Source organism: Saccopteryx leptura, chromosome 1 (genome assembly GCF_036850995.1).
Source record: "Saccopteryx leptura isolate mSacLep1 chromosome 1, mSacLep1_pri_phased_curated, whole genome shotgun sequence".
In the NCBI taxonomy this organism is placed as follows: Eukaryota; Metazoa; Chordata; class Mammalia; order Chiroptera; family Emballonuridae; genus Saccopteryx; species Saccopteryx leptura.
This window is the reverse complement of record NC_089503.1, coordinates 182,883,663-182,911,368: the sequence shown is the minus strand read 5'-3', so window position 1 is coordinate 182,911,368 and position 27,706 is coordinate 182,883,663. Positions and strand designations below refer to the sequence as shown.

The 27,706-nt window shown below is 44.1% G+C and overlaps 2 protein-coding genes across 5 annotated transcripts in view; both read right to left on the bottom strand.

The window, feature by feature from the left end:
* Nucleotides 1–116: 116 nt before the first annotated feature.
* On the bottom strand, nucleotides 117–10,241 carry COA6 (cytochrome c oxidase assembly factor 6). Of its 3 annotated transcripts, XR_010751143.1 has the most exons (4): nucleotides 10,085–10,239; nucleotides 9,559–9,711; nucleotides 591–842; nucleotides 117–213 (listed from the first exon to the last, which is right to left on the bottom strand). XR_010751143.1 is itself a non-coding variant. In XM_066382334.1 (3 exons), exons 2-3 carry the CDS (start codon nucleotides 9,700–9,702, stop codon nucleotides 747–749), a joined length of 240 nt encoding a protein of 79 aa, XP_066238431.1. In that variant the 5' UTR covers nucleotides 9,703–9,711; nucleotides 10,085–10,239; the 3' UTR covers nucleotides 117–746. The 3 variants fall into 3 exon arrangements, 2 of the variants coding, with proteins under 2 accessions (XP_066238431.1, XP_066238422.1); XM_066382334.1 differs by having other exon boundaries at nucleotides 117–842; XM_066382325.1 differs by lacking the exons at nucleotides 117–213; nucleotides 591–842 and adding an exon at nucleotides 6,705–6,830 and having other exon boundaries at nucleotides 10,085–10,241.
* Nucleotides 10,242–21,344: 11,103 nt separating this feature from the next.
* SLC35F3 (solute carrier family 35 member F3) overlaps nucleotides 21,345–27,706 on the bottom strand; it is a 99,084-nt gene continuing 92,722 nt past the window's right edge. The window contains exons 5-7 of one of the 2 annotated variants that reach the window (XM_066382306.1): nucleotides 26,564–26,756; nucleotides 25,143–25,232; nucleotides 21,345–23,049 (exon numbers count right to left, since the gene is read on the bottom strand). In XM_066382306.1, coding sequence (XP_066238403.1) covers nucleotides 22,778–23,049; nucleotides 25,143–25,232; nucleotides 26,564–26,756 — 555 coding nt within the window. In that variant the 3' untranslated portion in view covers nucleotides 21,345–22,777. The remainder of the gene's footprint in view (nucleotides 23,050–25,142; nucleotides 25,233–26,563; nucleotides 26,757–27,706) is intronic. The other variant, XM_066382314.1, reaches the window with a different exon arrangement.

Here is a 27,706-nt window from a genome sequence, read left to right as displayed (position 1 = left end):
AAAAAGGTGGTACATTTTTTAATAATAAGCTTTAATTTTATTTTTTCTTAAAAACTTAATTTTTTATTTATTGAATTTATTGGGGTGGCACTGGGGTTAACAAAACTACACAGGTCTCCATCCATCACCAAAAAATATATATTTCTTACTAAATGAAAACTAAGCATGTTTCATTCCATTTTATCTCAATTCTTCATAGTCTAAATCAGGGGTCTCAAACTCGCGGCCCGCCTAACAATTTTGTGCGGCCTGCAGACTAATCCACGAAGTTCAAAATATTTTGGATAAAATTAAGTAAGCCTAGGGGCCTACTTGTATTTTTCATTTCTCTAGCATCCTAGCTAGATATTAGCTTAGTTAACAGCAGTTGTGATGCGAACTACAGTTTCTGGTCGTTTTGTGACACTGAGTAAACTGCATGTACAATTGTGCTTGTTGTACTGATTTTTTTTTGTTTTCAACTGCAGTGAGAAAAGTGTTGCGTAACAGTTGCCTTTTGTAGACCTAGTGCAGCCCGCCGAACAGCTGTGATCTTGCTCTGCGGCCCACATGCTGAGTTGAGTTTGAGACCCCTGGTCTAAATGATGGACTCGCCTGTTACTTGATTGTTTTAATTATTAAAAATTACATACACAGAAGTATCCATGTTCACTGTGATTCACACTACTATTGTCCCATAGTGAATGCAGCACTTCTGAACATCCAGAAAGACTAGTTTCTGCCTTTCTGCAAATGTCAGGCACTGCCTACGACCCCGTAGTTGTTTCTGAAGGCTGGAATTTTCCTGCTTCAAATTTTTCTTTAAATTTTAAGTAGTCTCTTCTTTTATCAAAATATTTAATCTGTTAAGAAAAAGGGGTTTGAAATAAGGGTAAATTATACAGCTTAAACAAAAGCACATATTTAAATGTAACAAATTATTTAATATAAATTGTGTTAGTGGCATAAGTCATTTATATTCTAGAACCATTAAGTCTTGGAAAATGGTATAGGTCACCAGCTTGAGCGTGGGCTCATCTGGCTTGAGCATGGGATCATAGACATGACCCGATGGTCACTGGCTTGAGCAGGGGTCATTGGCTCAGCTGGAGCCCCCCATTCAAGGCACATACTAGAAGCAATCAATGAACAACTAAGGTGTTCTATGAGTTGATGCTTCTCATCTCTCTCCCATTCTGTCTCTTTCTCTCTCTCTCAAAAAAAAAGTAATCAAAATCAAACAGGAAATCAAAATGAGACAAATGAAAATAAAAGACAACCTTTCAAAATGAATGAATGTAGCAACAGCAGTTCTGAGAGGGAAGCTCATAGCTCTACAGACCCACCTCAAGAAACAATAAAAATCCTAAATAAACCTAAGTTTACAACTAACTGAACTAAAAAAAAGAACAAAACTCAAAGTAAACAGAAAGGAGGAAATAATTAAGATCACACTGGAAATAAAATAGAAAAGATCAATAAAACTAAAAGTTGGTTCTTTGAAAAGATAAAATTGACAAGCCTTTAGCCAAATTCATCCAGGAAAAATAAAAGAGCCGAATTAAAATCATAAATGAAAGCAGTTATAATCAACATCACAGAAATATTTTAAAAAATCATTAAAGACTATGACAACCAATCATACACCAACAAATTCAATTTAGAACAGATAAATTTCTAGGAGCATATAACCTTCCAAGATTGAACCAGGAAAAAATAGGAAGTTTCAACAGATTGACTACTATAATGAAGTTGAGGCAGTAATCAAAAACCTCCCATCAAACAAAAGTCCAGGACCAGATGACTTCACAGGTAAATCTACTAAACATCTAAAGAAGAATTAATACCTATCCTTAAACTATTAAAAAAAATCATAGACTGAATTTCCAAATTCATTCTATGAAGTCAGCATTATTCTGATACCAAAAGCAAAGACATTATAAAAAAAATTACAGGGCAATATACTTGATGAAAAATTCTCAACAAAATATTAGCAAACTGGATTCAACAATATTAAACTTTTTGAAAAATAAATACAAGTATTTACATAATCTTAAGGAAAGTACAAAGATAAATATTAATAGTAACTAAATTCTCTAAGTTAAAAAATGTATTTTCCCAGGAATCATCAGGGAAATACAAATTTAAAACACAATGAGATATCACCTCACACCTGGGTTAACATTAGTAAATCCACAAACAAGTGCTCGCCAGGACGTGAAGAAAAGGCAACCCTTGTGTACTCTTGGTGGGAATGTAAACTTATGCAGCCACTACGGAAAAACAATATGGAGATTCCTCAAAAAAAAAAAAAAATTGAAAAATGAACTACCTTATGACCCAGCAATTCCACTTGTGGGTATTTATCCACTAACTTGTAAAGATGTATGCACCCCTATGTTCATTGCAATGTTATTTACGATAGCTAAGATATGGAAGCAACCTAGGTGTCCATCAAAACACTACTGGATGAAGATATAGTGCATATATACAATGGCATATTAACAATAAGAATGAAATCTTGCCATTTGCAACAACATGGATAGACCCAGAGGGCATAATGTTGAGTGAACTAAGTCAGAGAAAGAGAAATACGGTATGATTTCACTGATATGTGGAATCTAAAAAAAACCAAACATGCATAAACAGGGCAAAACAGAAACAGACCCACATAAACAGAGAACTAGCTGATGGTTGACAGAGGGGAGGGAGGAGGTATCTGAAGTTCTTAAAGCTCCACACCCTGAGCAGTAAAATCCCAGAGGTAGGAAGTCAAGGCCAACCAGGGAACCACCAGTGTCTGTACCTGAGCTGCTTTGCAGACACGGCAAAGGCAGGACATCACACATTTTCATTGTCAGAATAGAAAACACTAGTTCTTTTGTTAGAAGGTTTTTTCAGGAACCCTCATTCACTGTTGGTGGGACTGTAAAGTAGTACAACCATTATGGAGGAAAGTATGGTGGTTCCTCAAAAAACTGCAAATAGAACTACCTTATGACCCAGCAATCCCTCTACTGGGTATATACCCCAAAACCTCAGAAACATTGATACATGAAGACACATGTAGCCCCATGTTCATTGCAGCACTGTTCACAGTGGCCAAGACATGGAAACAACCAAAAAGCCCTTCAATAGAAGACTGGATAAAGAAGATGTGGCACATATACACTATGGAATACTACTCAGCCATAAGAAATGATGACATCAGATCATTTACAGCAAAATGGTGGGATCTTGATAACATTATAAGGAGTGAAATAAGTAAATCAGAAAAAAACAAGAACTACATGATTCCATACATTGGTGGAACATAAAAATGAGACTAAGAGACATGGACAAGTGTGTGGTGGTTACCAGGGGTGGGGGGAGGGAGGACAGGGGGAGAGTTAGGGGGAGGGGGAGGGGCACAGAGAACTAGATAGAGGATGGCGAAGGACAATCTGACTTTGGGCGAGGGGTATGCAACATAATCTAATGACAAAATAACCTAGACATGTTTTCTTTGAATATATGTACCCTGATTTATTAATGTCATCCCATTACCATTAATAAAAATTCATTTAAAAAAAAAAAAAAAAAGAAGGTTTTTTCTTAGGACTTAATTCAAATATTTCAGTGGCGCCTGAGGAAGTAAGAACCTGTCCAGCCCTGTCCCCAGCTGGGGTAAGACACAGATAAAGCAGCTGCAAAGTGAACAGAAGCTTCTCCTAGGACACAGAAGCATGGGGTTTTCTGAGAGACCCCTTTGAGCAACTACTGCTTTCTTATTCACCAAGAAACCTTATTCTCTAACATCAGACTCAGAAATTTGCTCCTTAAAAATGTGTCAGTGCCTGACCTGTGGAGGCACAGTGGGATAAAGTGTCGGCCTGGAACTCTGAGGTTGCCGGTTCAAAACCCTGGGCTTGCCTGGTCAAGGCACATATGGGAGTTGATGCTTCCTGCTCCTCCCTCTGTCTCTCTCTCTCTCTCTCTCTCTTTCTCCCTCTCTCTCCTCTCTGAAAATTGAACAAATAAAGTCTTTTAAAAAAAATGTCAGTAAGAATGAAAGACCCCACTTTTGCCTGGAGTATCTAAGGCACTCAGCCTTGATTTCTAACATAGGCACAGGACTTTCAGGCGAGGGTTCTGAACTCTCCATACAGCTTTCATCTCTGGAAAATAGGACACTAGGTCCACTTTTCAATCTAGGGCTGACAATGACCTATTTATATGCAGCCCTGGTTTTGCTCTGAGCGTATCAAAGCCCTCACCTAAACTCAACGCCTTCCCTTAGGTTAGTGAGATAGATGCACACAGTTCCCCTGGTGTCAGTTCCCCAGGTTCCATGACTGGCGGCATGTTAATATATCTGACCAGCAGACTGCAGAGTTATCATTTCTGGTGGTCTCCAGCTGGCTGCACTGGGCAGCTATTTTATAAGGGTTACCACAGGAGGAGTGGACAATGTCCTTAACATATTTGTACCAAATCAATAAATTTGTATTTCCTGTCCCGTCTCCAACAGCCTAATGGACAATTCTATTCAGAGGTTCTGCTGACATTTCAGTCCCAACTTGTCCGGAATTTAGCTCCTCTCCACACACGTTTCTCCCGTAGTACCTACTTCAGAGTCCATGGCACTGTCACCTTCTTGGTCTCCACAGCACAGGCCCTCTCACTGGGACAGCTCTCACAGCTCTTTACTGGCTTTCTCTACCTTCCCTGATCCACCTGTCACACTGCTGCCAAGTACGGTCCTTTTGACCAAAACCTGGTCTCCTCACCTGCTTGTTTATAAAGATTTTTCGAGGTATCCCCATGGCCTTCAAGGTCAACATCCAAACTCCTCAGTGTAAGACAAGGCCATTCACAGCTTAATCTCTGCCCACCTGTCCATCCCGTGAATTCATCCCCTGAATTCACCACCAGCTCCCATGAGGAGCTACCCGGTTTCCTGAATGTGCTCCTTTCCTTTGCATTTGCTCCTACGGCTTTTTGTCCAACACTCTCTGCTCCCCAGCCTTTCCCTCATTCAGTTACAATGGGGGGGGGGGGCAACATAGCACTTCCTCTACAAGGCTAATGAGTCAACAAGCATTTCCTGATTATCACTGGGTAAGTATAACATGAGTACCCAAGGTAGTAAATGAGAACTACCTAATGACACACAGGGTAGTAGTGTGTACATCAGAACTGGAAATTGAGACTTTCTATAGTTTTATAGGAAAAAGACACCCACAAATGATAGTGGGACCAGAAATCTTGATGTCTGGTTGCTCTGTTTGTGGAGGGCTCTGTTGGATGGTGCAAGAATGACAGACCTAAACCCTGCTCCTTCTTAATTTATGAACAGAGACTAGGACCACTAGACAAGTGAGCTGCAGAGTGCTATAAAAGGGAAAGCAAACTGCTAGAAGAATAACTGGTTTCTGTGAGGAGCCCATTAGCTGTTTGGCATCCTTCAATGTTACAAATTTGTACTCAGTGTGTTTTATGATAGAAGTATTCACTGTGAATCTCTATTTGGTGGTGGTACTTTTATCTTGATTCTTGGGCTGCAATTTCAGTTAAGTAAAAGAACCTAAACTTTGGACTCAGAGACTTACATTCAGATCCCCTCTCTATGGGTTGGCTGACCTTGAACAAAGGTTTCCACTTTCTGAGCCTTAGTTCCTATAGTGTAAGAGACACTGTAGCACTTCACAAGTTGAGTGAGGATGGAAGCCCATGCAAACAGAACGCCTCACACAGCATGCCTCCAACAATACTGCAACTTCCTCCCCACCTCTCACACAGCTCTGGAAACATCTCAATTCTTATTCTACTATAGCTACTGGGTTAAGACTTGAGTACAGTGCACAGGTGAAAGGGAGCAGAGAGGTGAGATGCAGCCTGAGCAGGAGGAGCAGTTGCAGCTGGAGCAAGTAGGGTTTCACAGTAAACAGTGTTAGGTGGAAAGTGGCCATCACTGCTTCAGAAGTCCAGGAGAACAATGCGGTGTGCCCACTTCCCTCCTGGCCAGACTCTTCTGTAACTGCAGGTCTCTGTCCTTTCCTCCATGTCACAGCTCAGGTGAGTTCAGGAACCATGTGGTTGATCCTGCCAATACCCTGGCTCCTTGACCTCTTCAGTGGTCTTGTCCTCCAATCTTTTTGCCTCCCAGGATCAAAGCCTAGACCTTGTCCTTCCAGCAGATACAGCTCTCTTGTAGTCCCAATTCCAAGCATCCATCCTCTGACCACCACCTCTCCACTTTCCCTCTAGGGCCCTGATGCCAACAACCCACTGATTCCACCAACTTCACCAACTGTCTTCCCTCTCATATCCTCACTTTTCTCCTTCCTCCCAACTCAAAGCTCTCCAATGGCTCCCTGTGTCACCTAGACTAAGCCATCATCTGTGGCCTCAAAGCACCTCTCTGCCCAACTTCTGCTGTTCTCTCCTTGCTGTTCCTAAAACACACTGAACCCATCTCATCTGCAGGGCTGTCATATGTGTTACTGTGCTTCCTACCTGTCAACTCCTGCAACAACTCAGGAGGTGAAAGATGACCACTGCTTTCTGGGCCTGTGCTGATCTTGGTGTCACTGAGGTGGGGAGCATGGGAGGACAGGCCTGCTGGGGAAGGCCGAGTATTATCCATGCAGAGGCTGGTCCTTGTGCACATCCAACTAGAAAGTTCAACAGCTGCTTGTGGAGGTGGCGAAAAGGTTGGGTTGGAGATGCTGTTTGGGCATCACCCTATAAGTAGAACTTCAGGCCACGGCTATGGACAAGGCTGGCTGGGGAGAGAGGGTGGCACAGAAGGGACTCGAACAAGCGTTGGCATTTACCAGACATAAGAAAGCACTTCCAAGAAGCAGTGGCTGTAGGGACGGAGGAAAACGAGGGAGTGAACTATAAAGGGACTCATTAGACAGATTTCTGTATTTAAATAGCCTTGAATTATGACTGTTTCTGGAACCACAGGAGACTGATGCAGGCTATTTTCCTGGGTCCTTTTCTTGCACAACAGGCACAGGAAAAAGTATGTGGGCAGGAAGAGCATGGGGTCTCAGACTGAGCTCAGATCTAAGCTCTGCTCTTACATGTGACTTCATTTTAGTGTGCCTATGTCCTTGACTACACAAGGGGTCACTTACTATGAGGAATAAATGAGATGACACATCTGAGGTGTGCAGAGCATATACTCAGTAAATGTTAGCTGTGACTAGCATGCAGTGACTACAGGTGACGGGGGCCTCCCAGCATGGCACTCAGCTTGTGTATATAATAAACATACAATAAAGCAGCAACCGGCAAAGAACAGAAGCTACCCTGTTAGGGAGAGGGAGGGTCTACTAGTCACTGGGTTGGAGAAAAAGCAACAGGTGTCAGGGGAGAGAGGATAATGCAGTGTGTTTGACCAAAATGGCTAAGACGGATTCCTGACCATCTTATCCACCTGAATCACCTGCAGGGCCAGAGCCCTTTTATATATTTAAAAAAATTTTTTTTTTTCCTCAGAGACAGAGAGTCAGAAGGATAGACAGGAACAGAGAGAGATGAGAAGCATCAATCATTAGTTTTTTGTTGCAACACCTTAGTTGTTCATTGATTGCTTTCTCATATGTGCCTTGACCGTGGGCCTTCAGCAGACTGAGTAACCCCTTGCTTGAGCCAGCGACCTTCGGTCCAAGCTGGTGAGCCCACACTCAAGCTGGCGACCTCGGGGTCTCAAACCTGGGTCCTCTGCATCCCAATCTGATGCTCTATCCACTGCGCCACCGCCTGGTCAGAGCCAGAGCCCTTTTAAAAGAAGTTTGCGTTCTATTTTCAGAAATTCAGCAGATCTGAAGTGAGGGCTGGGACACACCTATTTTTTTTTTTTTAAATCAATCTCTACCTGATTTTGACTTGCAACCTGAGTGGAAAATTTGGCTAGGCTGTCAAAAGACGGGTCTCATTGTGACAAGGCTCTCCTAAGAAAACACAGGGAAAGGGTGGTGGCAGACCCTGCCAACACACTGGCTGTGACTTACTCAAAGGGCTGGCTCTTCACCTACATCACCTCCAGACCCAGGTGCTTCCCTGTCCTCAGTCCCACCTTGTTTTCAGTGACCACTGGCTGGAGAACAGAGTGAAGAAAGGACAGCATAAGCAGTAATGGATCAGCCCAAACTCCCGTATTTTCACCTACTTCTTAAGCCAGGAATTACTCTCAGTGAATTTAAGGTGAAAACCAAAAATGTAGATTTTTTTTTTTTGCCTAAATCATCATCTAATCCAGTTTTTCATCCCTAGTTCGTAGACTGACTGGTCTGCCATAAATTTCATGCTGGCCCATGAAAGAATTAACCCCCTGGTGTTGTACAATGATTATAGACCCAATGATGTTAGTTGAATTTGCTTATGCTCAGGGTGATTTGTGCCCTAGCAGTCCCCAAAATAATTCTCCTACTTTCACGGGTCCCCAAGTGTAAAAAGGTTGGAAACCTTTGATCTAATCCAATCATCAAGCCTCACATTTAACAGTTTTTAGTTCCTATGTCAAGTTAGACTTGACTTTCACAGCAATCCCATGAGACAGGTTGCACTGTGCTGGTTTTACAGGGGAAGGGATCATCTAATGTAACTGCTGTTCACTGAGTTCACTCCCAGCCTAGCCATCCAATATGGCCCCACCATCCATCACACCCTTCTGTGATCTCCTTCAAGTCTCAGGCTCTTCTCTAAAAATTTGAGGTGTGAGAAGGTGAAGACCCTCAAGCCACTTCACCTCTACCATGACCTGTTCTCAAACTACCTGGATGCTCTGGAGCAGCAGGATGCTGTGAAAGAGTGCAGACAGACCAGGTTCCAAGCCCAGGTCGGCAGTGGGGCTAGCATGACAGCTCTGCCCCACAGTGACCCACGCTGAGCACTGCCCCTCGATGCCCTAAGCTTCAGGTGCCTCCTCTGGGGGGGTGACACAGCAGCACTTGCCTTGAAGGGCCCTGACGAGGGCGCGTCACACTCACACAGGATTGCTTACTAACAGGCCAATGGTACAGGTTCCTTTTCCAGCCCCTCCTGCAGTAAGGGCCGCAATACTGAGCAGGAATGCCTGTCAGGGAGGCCTGAGGCAGCTGGTGGCCGACAGAACTTATACTTTCTAACCTCTTCCTTATATTTTGGGTAAATGACTGTCATTTTGGACGGGCAACTGGGAATACTTTTATTGGTGACAACAGCAAGTATGGACTCTACAACCTTCACAAGCCAGCAGGGTGGTTAGCTCTTGCATGGGCCCACGGACCGGCCATCGAGAAGCTCTGCTCTGGGCAGATGCGAGCAGCCCTGTCCCTGGGGAAAATTCCGGCGAAGTTGAAGTTTTGGGGGCTGCAGATTTTGGCTCTGCTTACGGATTTACTTTATTTTTCAAAGATCCTTACAGTGTCATGTGACATTTCCCGAAGGCTTGCCGGGCCTACGCGCACAGAGCGAGCCTGGAGACGGAGCAGGGTCCCCCGCGGCGCGCGGACAGACGGACGCTACTGACCCCGCCGCGCTCCACTCCGCAGCCGATCTCCCGAAGCCCAGCGGCACACGGGGCCTCATCCTGGCTCCACTCACCCACTGCTGGGGACAGCTGGCCTCGAACGAGCGCCTCAGCTCCGCGCACCGGGCAGCGTCCTCCGCGCGCTCCTCCAGGCAGCGCCAGTACCGGTCCCGGGACGCCCAGCAGGCCCGCCGCTCCGCCATGGACGGCGCCGCCATCCCCGGGAGCTGTGGGCCGGACGGACACAAGGCGTGAGCGGGCGAGGCCTGGGACCCCATCTCAGCCAGGCTCGGGCTTCATGGGACAGGGGAACCAGTCGGCCCGCACAGCGACACCAGCCGGGTGGCTGTGTCCGAAATCCCCAACGCGGGCCGCGGCCGCTGGGCCTCGCTGTCACCAACGGTCACTCTCTTGTCCCTTCGATAAAACGTGGTGGCGGTGCCCTTTACCAGGAGCCGTCCGGACCCACTTGCTTTCCGAATGCGCGCGCGCCGCGAACCCACCGACGGGACAGGCGTCCGCCCGCCATGCAGACGCACAGGCGCAGCGCACAGGGCGGCCACTGTCCCGGTCTCCGCCCCACCGGCCCACAGCACTCACCTCTCTGCCGCCCAGGCCCGGGCAGTAGGGTCGCCTTGCCCGCAGGCTGGACTCCGGCTCCGCACCACTCCCCACCGCAAACAAGCGGGTCACACGGACGGTTCGCCAGCGAGGAGATGACCCTCACGGGCCGCCGTTCACGTCCCAGGAGGGGAGTTTCCGCTTCCGCTCTCGCCGGGGCGTCACTTCCGCCCTGCTCGGCAAGGGAGGAAGTGCGTGGGCCTGAGGAAGTGGCTTCACCGGCTCTGAACGGCAGGGTGTAGTGACGTCTCCGGCTTCTTTCTGGCAGTTTTTCGCGAATCCGAGCTTCTCTGCATCTCGCCCGATGTGCTTAGAAAGCTTAGTGTGCCCGCCGAGCAGGCAAGGTGGCTTCGCGGGGACCTCACCCGAGGGAGGGGGAAACACCTAAGAGAGGGGAGTCCACCTGGGAAGGGGTGCACCCAAGGTGGGAGAGCACCTGAGGGAGGAGCACCTGAGCGAGGGGAGCACCTAAGGGGGAGAGCACCTGAGGGAGGAGCACCCGAGGTGGGACAGCAGCTGAGGGAGGGGAGCATCTGAGGGAGGGGAGCCGGACCAAACATGAACGAGCCTCAGCTTCTTAGATTTAAAGTTTCAAACAAACAAAAACACGAAACGTCCCGAGAAAGAGACAGCTGAGGACACGGTACACGTGGCAAATGCGGGGCCAAGATGAGTGCGCAGGGCTCCCAGCGCCCGTCTAGGGCTCCACTCCCTCACCTGGCCTTGAACCCCTGAGGCTTTCCTGTGTGGGGGGGGCACGGGCCCTTTCAGTGGCATTTGGGGACCCCCAGTGAAGGAATACGAGAGCAATCCGAATGGCGGGGACCCCCATTGAAGGAATACGAGAGCAACCCAAGTGGTGAGTACCCGACTCCGGGGACTAAGAGCTCATTCGAGTTCGCAGCAGAGCTCTGCGGACCCCTGGGTCTGGAATATGCCGAACTCGGTACAAATTGACCGGGGGGGGGGGGGGGGGGGGGATAAACACTTTTAATTTACTTGTGGCTCCTTTTACTCCCAAAACGCCAAGTTATTTTTTTAAAAGGAATGAAAAGAGCTGCTCCCAATCTTTTAAAAGGATGCCTTTTTTTTTTTTTTTTTTTTTAAGCGAGTGGAAGGAGACAGGCAGACTCCTGCATGCACCCCGACAGAGATCCACCCGGCAACTCCTGTCTGGGGCAATGCTTGCAACCAAGCTATTTTTAGCACCTGAGGCAGTGGAGGCTCCCCACTTGCAGAAGTCCATGGCTGGAACCAATCAAGCCATGACTGCTCCAGTGGAAGAGAGGGAGAGAGAGAAGGAGGGGGATGGGTGGAGAAGCAGATGGTCGCTTCTCTGTGCCCTGGCCGGAATCAAACCCTGGACTTCCACATGTTGGGTGGAAGCTCTACCCCTGAGCAAACCTGCTAGGGCCAGGATGCTATTTTTAATACATAAAAGAAATACTCTGCAGAAATATTCCTTTACAAAACACGTTTATGGATCAAAAGAGTCGTCTGGCATCTGGTTACCTCACCGACACCATCTGCCCCATCGCTGGTCCTGCTCAAGTTCTAGTGCTCAAAGCTCAGAAGCGGTACACAGCTCTGCACCTGAGTGCGGTTTGATCCTTTCTGAAACTCAACATGTGCACATTTTCAGGAGGGATTATGAAGAGCTAAGCTAAGTGCCACCAAGCACAGCTCCTAGAACGGAGAGAATACTTCTGAAATAGTTGATTAACAGTAGATTTGTCTGCCAGAGCCCCACTCCCACCCCTCTCCTGTTTCTTTTACACTGTGTCTAACAAGGGCAGTTTGAAGACAGAATCTTTTACTTGTGACTGATAAGATAGCAGATGAAACTAAAGTTTTGGATGGTTTCTGCATTGAAAAAATATTTTTTAAGTTAAAAATTAAGTGTATATGTATTTAATGATAAATACTTAAAGTGAAACTTGGCAGAATTTCAAAAAAATGTATGATCGTATTGGTTGATTTTAACAAACTTTTCTCGGTTGTTAAGCAAAAGATTCTAGAGATACAGAAAATTTGAATAACAGAAATTACAAACTTAACTCAATGAATATACACAGAAAAACAACCAGAATCACATCTTTTTAAAACAAACAGCATTACCAAAGTTGATTCTTTGCTGTCTGTGTTGTTGCTTGCTGGACTGACCCTATCACAGTTCTGTATTGAAAGCAGCTGGTTCTCAATTCCATTAGCTAATTGCCTGAGCATGGCGCCCATGTGAGGGCTCAGGTGGGGTTCTAGGACCAGCCTGCTCCTCTTGCCTGACTGTGCAAGCTTCCGGTTCTGCTCTTCAGAAAGCATTTAGATAGATGACCACTGCTGCGCTCACCTGGGGCTCCATCGTGGTGCTGAGTGAAAAGGAACACTTCCCAGGGGGCTGTTTGCCATGCACACCTTTTAGTTGTGGTCAGCTTATGTATTATAAAAATGTGGGCATTTGAAAGGATAATTCATGATTTGGGCCCTACCTATCTGTCCAGCCTTATCTCCTGTCATAGGATGGACATACCATGGTGCATAAACACCATGTATTTATGTTTATATATGCCTCCATCTGTGTCTGCCTGTCTAATGTAATTGTACTCTCAAATCCCAGGTAAGTAACGAAAATGAGCCTAGACCGGTGCAAACACACCAGCATATAACGTGTGAATGGTAAGGGTGAAGGCCACCGTCACAGCGAGGGGTCAGCTAGTTTTTGCTATGAAATGCAGGCCTTATTTCTTGGAAGCTTCTTTCAAGAGACATCAGAAATCGATATTTTTATGTGAAATCTCCCAATTTAGAAATGGTTCAAATGTCTAAAATGCAGTAAATGAAGGGAATGTAAATTGTGTAGCCAGGATGGAAAACAGTATGCAATTTCCTTAAAAATTAAAACTAGAACTATCATGATCCAGCAAATCCATTTCTGGGTCTGTGTCTGAAGGAAACAAAATCATTATCTTGAAGAGATGTCTGCACCCCCATGTTCACTGCAGCATTATTTACAGTATCCAAGACCTGGAAGCAACGTCAGTTTCGACAGATGAATGTTCTTTATCAAAACATGTGGTACAGGCCCTGGCCGGTTGGCTCAGTGGTAGGGCGTCGGCCTGGCGTGTGGGGGACCTGGGTTCGATTCCTGGCCAGGGCACATAGGAGAAGCGCCCATTTGCTTCTCCACCCCCCCCCCCCCCTTCCTCTCTGTTTCTCTCTTCCCCTCCCGCAGCCAAGGCTCCATTGGAGCAAAGATGGCCCGGGTGCTGGGGATGGCTCCTTGGCCTCTGCCCCAGGCGCAGAGCAACGCCCGGGAGGGGCAGAGCATCGCCCCCTGGTGGGCAGAGCTTCGCCCCTGGTGGGCGTGCCGGGGGAATCCCGGTAGGGCGCATGCGGGAGTCTGATTGTCTCTCCCCGTTTCCAGCTTCAGAAAAATACAAAAAACAAACAAACAAAAAAAAACCCATGTGGTACGCACATAATGGAATATTATTCAACCATAAGAAAACAAAATCCTACCATTTGCAACAGCGTGGATGGACTTAGAGGGCCATTATGCTAAGTGAAATAAGTACGGCAGAAAGACAAATACTGTATGATCTACTTGTGAAATCTAAAGTCAAATTCATAGATAAACAAGGAATATGAGTGGGGGATGGGAAATGGGTGAAGGCACCAACTTCTAGTTATAAGGTAAATAAGTCATGGGGATGTAATGTACAACATGGTGACTAAAGTCAACAATATTGTGTATTTAAATGTTGCTAAGAGAATTGAGAGGAAAAGTTATCACAAAAAATTGTAACTGTGAGGTGACAGTTGTTAACTAATTTTGGTTATCATTTTGCAACACATAAAATATCAAAATTATGTTTATACCTTAAACTAATACAACATAGATCAATTATATCTCAATAAAACTGGAAAAAATAAGCTCCTTTAATAAATAATATAGAAAAGTGCAATTCAATAAAAGAAACTACATATTTACCTATGTATATAAAAGACACCTTGCATGTCATCAATTCTCAACTTCTGGCTATTTATTTTTGTACGTGATGCTGATATTGCATGGATACACCACATGCTGTTTATCCGTTCATCTCTTGGTATACACTTTGGTGGGCTCCACCTGTTGGCAACTATGAATAATGCTGCTGTGATAATTGGTGTACAAGTATCTCTCTGAGTCCCTGCTTTTAATTCTTTGGGGTCTTCATAAACTTTTATGCCCAGTGGGAAAATGAGGTAAATTTGCTTGCATGTAGGGTTTCCCAATTTTCCATGTTATGGCACACAGGAAATCTTTGCTTGGCTCCTTAGGGTAACTGGGCGGGGGGGGTGTAGGTTGGAGTTCAGACAGAGTTGTGGAGGTGACCAGTCCAGGATCTTACTGTCCCACCCCACCTCCAGCACACACTGGACTCCTAGAGCAGGGAATGCTCTGCTCTGAACAACTAGACTTTCCTTGTTCTGACACCATTGCAGCAAGTGTTGCATGGTGTGTAGACGCTCTAGGTGGGGTGGTAGAACAAGGTGTCCTAAAATAGGGGTCGGAAACCTTTTTGGCTGAGAGAGCCATGAACACCACATATTTTAAAATGTAATTCCGTGAGAGCCATACAATGACCCTTGTACGTTAGGCATTATCCAATAAAAATTTGCTGTTGTCCTGGAGGACAGCTGTGATTGACTCCAGCCACCCACAACCATGAACATGAGTGATAGGAAATGAATGGATTATAATACATGAGAATGTTTTATATTTTTAACATTTTTTAAAGATATTTTCATATTGCTTCTTTTTTTATTATTAAATTTAATGCAGTGACATTGATAAATCAGGGTACATATGTTGAGGGAAAACATCTCCAGATTATTTTGACATTTGATTGTGCTGTATACCCCTCCCCCAAAGTCAAATTGTCTTCTGTCAGCTTCTATCTGGTTTTCTTTGTGCCCCTCCCCTCCCCCACCCCCTCTATCCTTCCTCACCCCATCCCCCCTCCCACCACCCCCCTATCCTCATTGCCATCACATTCTTGTTCATGTCTCTGAGTCTCATTTCTATGTCCCATCTATGTATGGATTCATATAGTTCTTAGTTTTTTCTGATTTACTTATTTCACTCCGTATAATGTTATCAAGGTCCATCCATGTTATTATAAATGATCCAATATCATCATTTCTTATGGCTGAGTAGTATTCCATAGTATATATGTACCAAAGCTTTTTAATCCACTCATCCAATGACGGACACTTGGGCTGTTAACAGATCTTCGCTATTGTGACCAATGCTGCCACAAACATGGGGGTGCATTTCTCCTTTTGGAGCCGTTCTATGGTGTCCTTGGGGTATATTCCTAAAAGTGGGATAGCTGGGTCAAAAGGCAGTTCAATTTTCAGTTTTTTGAGGAATCTCCATACTGTTTTCCACAGTGGCTGCACCAGTCTGCATTCCCAGCAGCAGTGCAGGAAGGTTCCCTTTTCTCCACATCCTCGCCAGCACTTATTCTGTGTTGTTTTGTTGATGAGCGCCATTCTGGCTGGCGTTAGGTAATAATCTCATTGTTGTTTTAATTTGCATTTCTCTAATGATTAGTGATGTTGAGCATTTTTTCATATGCCTATTGGCCATCTGTATGTCCTCTTTGGAGAAGGGTCTATTCATCTCTTTTTCCCATTTTTTGATTGGATTGTTTGTTTTCCTGGTGTTGAGATTTACAAGTTCTTTATAAATTTTGGTTATTAACCCCTTATCAGATGTATTGTCAAATATGTTCTCCCATTGTGTAGTTTGTCTTTTTATTCTGTTCTTATTGTCTTTAGCTGTGCAAAAGCTTTTTAGTTTGATATAGTCCCATTTGTTTATCCTTTTATTTCACTTCCCCGTGGAGATAAATCAGCAAATATATTGCTCTGAGAGATGTTGGAGAGCTTACTGCCTATGTTTTCTTCTAAGATGCTTATGGTTTCACGGCCTACATTTAAGTCTTTTATCCATTTTGAGTTTATTTTTGTGAGTGGTGTAAGCTGGTGATCTAGTTTCTTTTTTTTGCAGTTAGCTGTCCAATTTTCCCAACACCATTTGTTAAAGAAGCTGTCTTTACTCCATTGTATTTCCTTGCCTCCTTTGTCAAATATCAGTTGTCCATAGAGCTGTGGGTTTATTTCTGGGTTCTCTGTTCTGTTCCATTGATCTATCTATATGCCTGTTCTTATGCCAGTACCAGGCTGTTTTGAGTACAATGGCCTTGTAGTATAACTTGATATCAGGAAGTGTGATACCTCCCACTTTATTCTTCTTTTTTAAGATTGCTGAGGCTATTCGTGTTCTCTTTTGGTTCCATATAAATTTTTGGAATATGTGATCTATATCTTTGAAGTATGTCATTGGTATTTTAATTGGTATTGCATTGAATTTATAGATTGCTTTGGGTAATATAGACATTTTAATGACGTTTATTCTTCCTAACCATGAGCACGGTATATGCTTTCACTTGTTTGTATCTTCCTTGATTTCTTTTATCAATGCTTTGTAGTTTTCTGAGTCTTTAGTCTCCTTGGTTAAGTTTACTCCTAGGTACTTCATTTTTTTGGTTGTAATAGTGAAGGGGATTGTTTCCTTAATTTCTCTTTCTGACTGTTCATTGTTGGCGTATAAAAATGTCTCTGATTTCTGAGTATTGATTTTATATCCTGCCACTTTGCTGAATTCATTTATCAGGTCCAGTAGTTTTTTGACTGAGACTTTAGGGTTTTCTATATACAGTATCATATCACCTGCAAATAATGATAGTTTTACTTTTTCTTTTCCAACTTGAATGCCTTTTATTTCTTCTTCTTGTCTGATTGCTGTGGCTAGGACTTCCAGGACTATGTTGAATAAGAGTGGTGAAAGGGGGCACCCCTGCCTTGTTCCTGATCTTAAGGGGATTGCTTTTAATTTTTTCCCATTGAGTATGATGTTGGCTGTGGGTTTTTCATAGATGGCTTTTATCATGTTGAGGTATGTTCCCTGTATTCCCACTTTGCTGAGAGTTTTGATCATGAATGGGTGCTGGATTTTATCAAATGCTTTTTCTGCATCTATTTAAATTATCATATGGTTTTTCTCCTTTTTGTTTATATGATGAATCACATTGATTGATTTACGAATATTGTACCAGCCTTGCCTCCCCAGAATAAATCCCACTTGATCACGGTGTATGATTTTTTCCATATATTGTTGGATCTGGTTTGCTAATATTTTGTTGAGGATTTTAGCATCTATATTCATCAGAGATATTGGCCTATAATTTTCTTTCTTTGTGTTGTCTTTGCCTGTTTTTGGAATCAGAATTATGCTCACCTCATGAAAGGAGCTTGGAAGTCTTCCTTCCTCTTGAATTTTTTGAAATAATTTGAGAAGGATAGGAGTTAGTTCTTCTTTGAATATTTGGTAGAATTCAATTGTGAAGCCATCAGGCCCCGGACTTTTCTTTGTTGGGAGTTTTTTGATAACTGTTTCAATCTCATTTGGTGTAATCGGTCTGTTTAGGTTTTCTGATTCTTCCAGATTGATTTTTGGAAGATTGTATGTTTCAGGGAATTTGTCCATTTCATCTAGGTTGTCTAGTTTTTTGGCATAGTATTTTCTTACAATATTTTGTATTTCTGTTGTGTCAGTTGTTATTTCTCCCCTCTCATTTCTAATTTTATTAATTTGAGTCCTCTCTCTCTTTTTCTTGGTGAGTATAATTAAAGGTTCATCAATCTTGTTTACCTTTTCAAAGAACCAGCTCCTAGTTTCAGTGATCCTCTGTATTGTTTCTTTAGCCTCTATGTCATTTATTTCTGCTCTGATTTTTATTATTTCCTTCCTTCTACTACATTTGGGCTTTACTTGCTGTTCTTTTTCTAGTTCTTTTAGATGCAGGGTTAAGTTGTTTATTTGAGCTTTTTCTAGCTTCTTAAAGTGTGCCTGTATTGTTATGAACTTCCCTCTCAGTACTGCTTTTGCTGTGTCCCATAAATTTTGAGTTGTTGTATGCTCATTGTCATTCATTTCTAGGAATTTTTTTATTTCTTCTTTGATCTCATTCTTAATACATTCATTATTTAACAACCTGCTATTTAGTTTCCATGTGTTTGAGAATTTTTGAGCTTTTCTGTTGTGGTTCATTTCTAGTTTCATGCCGTTGTGATCGGAGAAAGTGCTTGATATGATTTCTATCTTTTTAAATTTGTTGAGACCGCTTTTGTGCCCTAACATGTGGTCTGTCCTAGAGAATGTACCATGAGCACTTGAAAAGAATGTATATTCTGCTGCTTTAGGGTGAAAGGTTCTGAAGATATCTATTAAATCGAGTTGATCTAGTGTGTCCTTTAAGTCTGCTGTTTCTTTGTTAATTTTTTTCTTGAGGATCTATCTAGTGATGTTAGTGGCATATTGAAATCCCCTACTATTATAGTATTGCTGTTGATCTCGCCCTTTAAATCCATCAAAGTCTGCTTTATATATTTAGGTGCTCCTATATTAGGTGCATAGATATTTATAATAGTTATATCTTCCTGTTGGATTGCTCCCTTTATCATTATGTAGTGGCCTTCTTTATCTCTTATTATATCCTTTGTTTTAAAGTCCAATTTGTCTGATATAAGTATTGCTACCCCAGCTTTTTTTTCATTTCCATTTGCATGAAATGTTTTTTTCCATCCTTTTACCTTCAATCTATGTGTATGTTTTGTTCTAAGGTGTGTCTCTTGTAGACAGCATATGTACGGGTCCTGTTTTCTTATCCACACAGCTACCCTGTGTCTTTTGATTGGATCATTTAATGCATTTACATTAAAGGTTGTTATTGATATGTATTTGTTTATTGCCATTTTATTCTTTAAAAGTGTATTCCTTTTTTGCTATATTCTTTTCCCACTTTGATCTGTTTATAACAGGCCCCTTAACATTTCCTGCAGCATTGGTTTAGTTATAATGAATTCCTTGAGTTGTTTTTTGTCTGGGAAGCTTTTTATTTCTCCTTTGATTTTAAATGATAGCCTTGCTGGATAAAGTAGTCTTGGTTGTAGGTTCTTGTTCTGCATTACTTTGAATATTTCTTGCCATTCCCTTCTGGCCTCAAGTGTTTCTGTTGAGAAGTCGGATGTCATCCTTATGGGGGCTCCTTTGTAGGTGATAGCTTTTTTTTCTCTTACAGCTTTTAATATTTTCTCTTTATCGCTTAGCTTTGGTATTTTAATTATGATGTGTCTTGGTGTAGGTTTCTTTGGGTTTCTCTTTAATGGAGTCCTCTGAGCTTCTTGAACTTGTGAGAGTTTCTCCTGCATTAATTTAGGGAAGTTTTCAGCTCTGATATGATTGAACAAAGTCTCTATCCCTTGTTCTTTTTCTTCTTCTTCAGGAACCCCTATGATGCAGATGTTATTTCTCTTCATGTTGTCACAGAGCTTTCTAAGAATTTCCTCTGACTTTTTGAGTCTCTTTTCTTTTTTCTTCTCTGCTTTCATGCCTTCATTCCAGTTGTCCTCCAACTCGCTGATTCGATCCTCAGCTCTATCTATCCTGTTTTTAATTCCTTCCATTGTGGTATTTGTTTCTGATATTGTATTTGTCATCTCCGACTGATTCTTTTTTATACTTGCTATTTCTTTATTTAGGTGTTCATAATGACCATCCATTGTTGTTCTAAGATCCCTAAGCATCCTTACAATCATTATTTTGAACTCCGCATCTGGAAGTTTGATTATTTCCTTATCACTCAGTTTATCTCCTGAAGGTTTCTCTTGTGGTTTCATTTGGATTGCACTTTTTTGTCTTCTCATTATGTCTGTGTTTGGGTGTTTTGCGTATAGAGCTGGTTGAGTCTAGGCTTAGTGTTGTCTGCCTCCAGTTTTCAGTTGTGTTATTTCTAGGTCTTCTTGGGTAGGTATCAGCTATTATTTGTAATCCACTTTTGGATTTGGGCAGCTTTGAAGTCTTGATTTGTTTGTTTTCTTAACAGGTGATAGTCTTGTTTACTGATCTCAGCAGGGGGCTTCCTTGAAACTGTATCCAGGAATGCAATGGGTGTAACCTGAGACTCTGAAGGCCTCTTCCACCAACTAATTTCTCTGGGGGCAGGGTGTTTTCTCAGCTTCAGTAGGGGGAGGTGTATCTCAGATCTCCATGGAGACCTGAGTTACTGCCCCTCCTCCCCACTTCTTGTTTTCAGCTGTGTCTTGTTGCGCTGATTGGAGCTAGAGGGATGTCTGGAGATCTCTGATCCAGAAGCGATTCAGTATTGTTTTGTGGGGAAGGATCAGTCCCTCCCCCAGCTATGGCCGCCTCCAGCACGAATGAGTCAGCTTTTTTTTTAGGTCGTCTCCTGCATTCCTTAGCCCCTCACAGTCTGTCCCTCTCTCTTTCCTTTCCACTTGGAAGATAAGCTGGTCTTTTCAACACCCCTCGCTCTCTGGTTGCCAGGCAAATGGCTGTGAGAATTTTCTGCTCTTTTCCCTGGGTTGAGATCCCCTCTGGGCTCTCAGCCTCATCCCCCTCCCTCCATTCCTGTAAGCAGGGGGAGATTCTGGCGCTCCCTACCAGGTTTGCTGTGGCTTCTTCTTTGCTGCTTGGTTTTTGAGAGCTGTTCTTGTAGTCCAGAGTTGGTTTTTCACGCTGATTTTTCCTAAATTGATTTGTATTCCAGTTTGGTGGTGAGAGCTGGGCGTCTGTGCATCTGCCTACTCCGCTGCCATCTTCAGGTCTCACGTTATTATTTTTTTTATTAAAGATTTTTCTGCGAGCCAGATGCAGCCATCAAAAGCCACATCTGGCTTATGAGCCATAGGTTCCTGACCCTTGTCCTAAAGAGACTCATCATCTCTCTCCTCACAACCCGTCTTAGTGAGCCCAGCCCTTTTGCAGCTGTAGAATGAGAGAAATTGGATCTCATAGCCCCACCCCCAGCTGCCTGAAACAGTGGTGTAGACATTACCAAAGCCTGTAAATCAAATTCTCTGCAGGACTAAAATTGGGACACTTAAGGCAGAAGTTAGATGTGGAAGCTGAAGTTGAAGACCTTGTCAGTTTAGGGACCGAGGCTGCCACTTGGTCCATGGAGCTGTGGAGCCAGTCTGTGTAGGAAAAGGAGCCGACACAAAACCCAGGACAGGCAGAGGGCAGGAACCTGGAGGAGAGAGGATGTGGGGCAGGGGTGGGGGGAGTAAGCCTCAAGATGTATTTTCTGTAAGACCTGAGTAACTATCCTACATTTTGCACCTGGGAACATCAAATTTGTCTTTACAATAAGAATGTTCTTCCCTTGAGGTGGTTGGGTGGATTTGGATGCCTTGCAGGTGAAGGAGGTGGGACCTTCTGGGAGAGAATGTAAGGCAAACCAGGAGTCAGGGCTGGTGTCGTGGGAGCATACCCAAGCCATCAAGATAGCAAGCACTAAATGCTTCTTTTTAAATAGTTTATTAATCTGTTTGGCCAAACAGGTAATGAAAACAGAATAATACTGTGCTAAAAAGTTCAGGTCATGAATGCCCCTTGCTACTGTGAAACGAAAGACTCCATGGTTACAGAGTACACCTTTGGGTATGACAACATTTCAAAGTAAGGTTTCCATGTCATATGTAACAATGTAAACTTCAAAAATATTTTATAGTAAACTCTAATCCCCTTGTCCCTCTTTACAGATCTATCACAGATAGAATTTTCTAGCAGAGCTAAATTGTGTAATTAAACAGCCTGGTGCTTAAAAGTTTCATAAAAAGATGTAAAGATTCCGTAAGTAATTTTTCGGTCTTGGTCATGGAATCGCAGTAACCCAGCGGCCCCTCCCTCGTAGTCTGCCTGGTGCGCACATTGTGCATGGAGAACCACATACCATCGCACTGGTCATCAGCTTTGTCATTTTTATACACATACGGACATAAGATACAGTTTTATTTGTTTTTAAAGATATCTACATCTAAATTATAAGACGGCGGCAGTGACTTACAATGTCACCTTGCTTGACGTAGGTACAGACATATTCTGTAGAAGGCACTGTGATTTCTCTGTCAGACCTTACACAGACAAGTGAGCGCCCACTGGTGGGCTTGGATTGTCTCCCCTTACCCCGCCCCCAGTGTTACCTGGCTCAGACTTGTCTTCCTCCAACAGCTGCCCCTGACTGTCCTAGAAATGGTTTTTGATGGCCGTTCTCCTTTTCTGTGTGTCGCCTTTTCACATCGATCTATCCATCCAAACTAACTTACAGTTATCTTTTTGGTTCAATGAGATCCCTTGAAATTAAGAGTACAGCTCTGGTATAAAACAAAATATGACCTACCATAGCTGAAAAGTAATCACAGTGTGCAATTGTGGTGTAATTTTCAATTGCTAAGATTTAAAACATTAACCCTGCCTAGTCAAGAACGCCTGCCCCCTGGACAACTGGGCAAGGACAGCTGTCACTTGCTTACATTCATTTAGAAAAAGCTGAGGTTCTTCCTCTTTCACGTTGAGTTGGTACCTTAAGTGGAAGGTCTGATGTGAGCAAGAGCAAGCAACTGGACATGCGAATAAATACCAGATAACTTACCAAGGTTACCAAAACTGTACAGGTATGTACACCTTACCAACTGAGGGTCGTCAGGAATAGACCTCCAGATCCTGAACATGAGTGTCCCCAAGTGTTCCAGAGATTGTTGTCAGCGGGTAAAGGAGGGGTGGGCTCTTCTCTTGTTCTGAGGTCCAGCGCCCAGGTCCCCACCACCCTCCACCGTCTCCTCCTTCTTCCTCACCTTGAGGTGGGTGAGCAGCTTGATCAACCAGACATCCCACTCCTCGGGCAACAGCAGCAGGAGGAAGCCCAGGCCAATGATGATGATGGCGATGACCCGGACCCCGTTGAAGACAATCTTGCTAGTGTAGTGATCGACTGCTGCAAAGACAGAGCACAGCTGCTCAGCAGGAACAAGGCCTGTGGGGACAAGATGTGGGTCCTCACAGGGCGACAAGGCCTTGGGCAGAACCTGTTTTCTCACAGCCATAGAACCCTCCTTACCCTGGTTCTGTTCCAGGGCAGGGGCCTCCTCCAGCACTCCACCCTTCACTCCTCTGGCAGGAGGCCTGAACTTGTCCCACTTCCCCAGACCAACCTTAGATCAGACAGTGATGTGCTAAGCATGTATCATGGTGGGGCAAAAGTAGGTTTATAATAATTAATAATTCAAGAATAAACTCTGAGTTTGATGTACTCACAACTGTAAACCTGACCTCCTCCTCTGCATATACCAAAACCTGATTGTGGTCACTTCTGGGAGGCAGGATAATGCAAATGTGAGTGGTTTTTTTTTTTTTTGGTACTTTTCACATTTTCTACAATGACATACTTTATAATTTAAGAGTATTACTTTACCACATATGCACATCTATATCTTTCGAAGACTAAACTCCCTCCCTCCCTCCTTTCTGACCTTCTTTCCTTCTTAACTAAACCAGACAAAGCAAATTTGGAGCCTGCTTTCTAACAGACTGCTTTTCTCCTATATGATTTGAGTTGGTTAGCTTTCTTTGGAGTGTGCAGATTCTGAAAACTGACTGGCTGGACAGCTGTCCACCAGGTCTCCATGTGGGGGCTGGCTCTGCTGCTGTCCAGCTTGAGGCCTGGCTGTCACCCCCCACCCCACTGTGTTCCTCTACTTCCTGCCCCCCCTCACCTTTGCTAGATGCAAGCTGAAAAAAAAAAGAACGGAATAAAAGTTAAACCTGAAAAAAAAAAAAAGCTTTGTGAAATTAAAGTGCCTCTTTTATCCTGCTATTATTGAGAAATATGTTTAATTTTTGGGAGAACACTCAGCAGACAGATGAATTAAAGTTTAAAGTAGGTATTCTATTTATAGTAGAATACCTACTATAAAGTTGTGGTAGGACATAGGATGGTGGGTTCACAGGCTGATTTTAAAAGCCTGTGGAGTCTGCTGACTTCTAGGCTGGTGACCTGCACCAGCCCTCCAGGAACTTGGGCTTCCCACGTCTGCAGTGCTGCCTCCCGGGTTACCTCACTGGGTGCCCTTGTAGGGGACACAGGCTGTGACTCAGAGAGGTGATGAGCTGGGACATCAGTCCTCCAGGTGGGCAGGTGCCCTGGGGTATCCTGGAGAGTCTGGGTCCAGGTGAGATGTATACAGAAGTGTGGGACAGAAGCGGGGAGGAACTGAATCACAGGAAAAGACTTAGAAACCAAGAACTGTCTGAATGTGCCTGCAGGTGTATTAACAGCATATTTAACAGGTGTTGCTACTCTGGGACACTGACCTCTAATGGCCTGCATGTGGGGTGGGGTTCTAGAAATGGCTTCAGAAGGAGGTATGTCAGGGCCCTGGGTGTGAGCACTTGGGGGGAGAAGCAATTCACCTGCTCTTCCCTGGCTGAGCCCAGGCTATGCAGAGAGGTCAAAGTGTGAGGTAGGGGGATTTGGGAAGATAGTCCTAAATTCACTCAAGAATGAGCCAGGAAAATGAAGGAGGTGAGCGGCGGGTGAGGACAAATCTTTGTAAGAGCTGCCAAGTGGGCATGTGACAAGTCCCCGTGGAAAACACAGGCCCTGAGCAGCTTAGGAAACGGCCTCTCTCCTGGGAGGTGGACAGTGATGCTCACGCTCTCCAGTTTGTAAACAGGTCTCTGCGTCTTACCTGTCATACCCTGAGCAAATTTTCTCCCCTGGCAAGTTACTTACTGACATTAACATTTTTCTGCCACAAAAATTTTTTCTACACATATTAATAATATGTATTAATGATACTCATCTCTGGTCCTTGTACCATTTAGAATTGAGATGGCTTTAGACTTTCTATATCTTGTATAGTAAAAATCAGTCCATTATGGAGAAAACACTGCATATATAACAAATGTCAACATTTCACCTCTGTGGGTTTTTTTATATAGATGGTTAAACCTGCATTGCACACCAGGCACAGCAGGAGTATATGTGAACACATGTGCATATGTGTGTTCATGATTGTGTGTGTAATGTCTGTTTACAAGCAGCTACAGGAAGCCACAGAGTCTTACCTGCATTCACAGGTACACTGAGGACAATTCCGAGAGACATCAGAGTGGGATATGTAACAGCAATTCCAAAATTTAATACAATATTGAATGCTGAAATAAAGAATAAAAGATGGATGTTACTCATGATGGGCCCTGGCTTTACTCTGTGGTCTGTCCTGACCCCAGCTCCTCCGACCACTGCCCTTTGCTCTGACTCATTGAACTCGGGTCCCTGCAAGGGTGCTAGGGCTTGGGGATTAAGGACAAACATCTTGATTACTCAACTCTTTTTCTCTTCCCTGAGCTTTGAAGAAGGGAAAGCAAATTTAGAAAAGGTCACCAGTGAGAAGGTGCTGGAAAGAGGATGAAGCCTACTTCTCTTTCTTCCTCTGCGCTGTGACTGGTGAGGACTCTGGGCTGACCATGATCATCCCAAGTTCTGGGATATGCATTTTTAGATGGAGCTATGAGGCACCTCTCAGTTGCACTTCTGCCTAGCACCAGCCTTTTACCAAGTGATGATAATGATGACATTAATGATGAAAACTGATAATATTTATTAAATGCTGGCATTTATCAATAATGTTATCAGGTCTAGAGCTGATATTCTATTGTAGTGTTTGAGAGCATAGCATGTATAATTTACCAGCTCCTTACTGGCCCACTGTCAGGGATTAAATTACAATAACTTCTTGTAAGGGCTGACTTACAGACTTTTCTGTAAGAAGTTAAGGCTCTGTGGATAACTAGAAGCTTATTTCACAAACCTTAATCTTTATTTTGTTGCCTACGAAATACAGGGGTTCTCTTGCAGATGTTCCCAGGGGTGCCAGATCCTGGCCATCCTGGAGCAATGTCAAGGACACCAGATAGACCTGTGCCAGTGTCAGGAGGACATTCTGGAAAGGCAGCAATCGGACTCCTGCCTCCAGCACACTGCTGTGTGACTGAGTGGACTTTGCCCCTCGTACCATTACTAATAGCCCCTGAACCCTATAAAAACAGTCAGCACCAGGAGACTAGGGAGGCAGTTCTTTTGGACATGAGTCACTTGTTTTCTCAGGTTGCTGCAATCTGAATAAAATTCACTTTTTATACCACTCGCACCCTGGTTCCGTGACTCGGCGGCAATGGGCTTGTTCTGGTACCTCCACGAGGAGTGTGCTGTTACCAGTAGGTAGGTACCGAGCAGCCTGCTCGGTTATTAGTTCACTACTCAGAGCAGTGGTGAACACTGTGGTTCTGGAATTAGAATCCAGGGTCATGGTCACAAAGGCTTTACTTTGGGACACTCAAGGATCTTGGGACACACAGGGAGAGTTAATGCAGCAGGAAGCCACTGTCTTCCTTCAGGGCACAGGTTGCCAAAGGTTCGCCTTGAGCTGCGTGGCTCCTGCCCCTTGGCCACTGCTGTTGGGAATTCTGGTAGGTGGGCCACTTACTCAATAGAAGGACTGAAAATCCGCAAAGGTTTCCCCAGGGAATGTCACTAAAAGGGCTCCAGTACTCCACTTTGGTGAAGTAGAGGATGACAGGGATGCAGGTGACAAAGAGGATGTTGAACACACCCAGAACAGACAAAAATAAGGCAGCTTCTCCAAACTTTGCGCTGCCCAGGAGGAGCTTGAACAGAACCTGCAGAGGAAGCAGAGGAGGAGGGTTAGGGCTCTCCAGGGACACAACTGGGCTACAGGTGGAGCAAGTGCTCTTGATAAGCCTGGGCTGGACTCCAGGACTAAGCCATCTGACAGGTAAATGCTACCTACCAGGCCTCAGGGAAGGGCGAGGTCTGAGCTGTGCTCACTGTGTGCAGACAACCTCTGAGACATCACAGTGGGGAGTTACCCTCCAGGTGCATAGAGGGAGCCCTTCAGGGACTATGGGCTCACTTGTCCCTGTTGGATTCACAACACCACACCCCAGCTCAGAGTATCTGAAGGTGAGGCAGCCACACAAAAGAGAAATACCAGCCATGATTACACACTCCTCTCAGGGACCCTACAGATTGACCTCAGACTTTCTACAGCACAGTTTGGAAACCACTGCCCCAAGATAAAGGTCTCTGGCTGTGAAGACACTAAGTAGAAGGTGGAGTGAATATTACTCATCGTCTGCTCTGTCCCCCATCCCTCCCAGACGTGGCATGGGTTTTAGTAGAAGGCACCCAACTTTGATTTCTTTTTAAAAATGTATTGACTTTATAGAGAGAGAGGAGGGAGGAGAGAGAGAGAGAGAGAGAAACATCAATTTGTTCCACTTATTTATGCATTCATTGGTTGATTCTTCTATGTGTCCTGACCGGGAATCAAACTCGCAACCTTGGTATATTGGGATGACGCTCTAACTAACTGAGCTACCCTGCCAGTTAACGTTGATTTCTTGCACCTGTACATTTGACCCACAAGAAAGACCAGAAGGCAAGGGACAATATGACTCAGTTGGGAGAAGCTGAATTAGTCCAGCCCTGTGTTTAGTGAACTACCAACAGTGAGGGGGGTCATCTAATCTGAGTCTTGGCTTTTTTGTCCCTCTTCTCCCTGCTTCTTCCTTTTTCAGCCTTTTCACGGCTCTCTCAGGTATCTCCA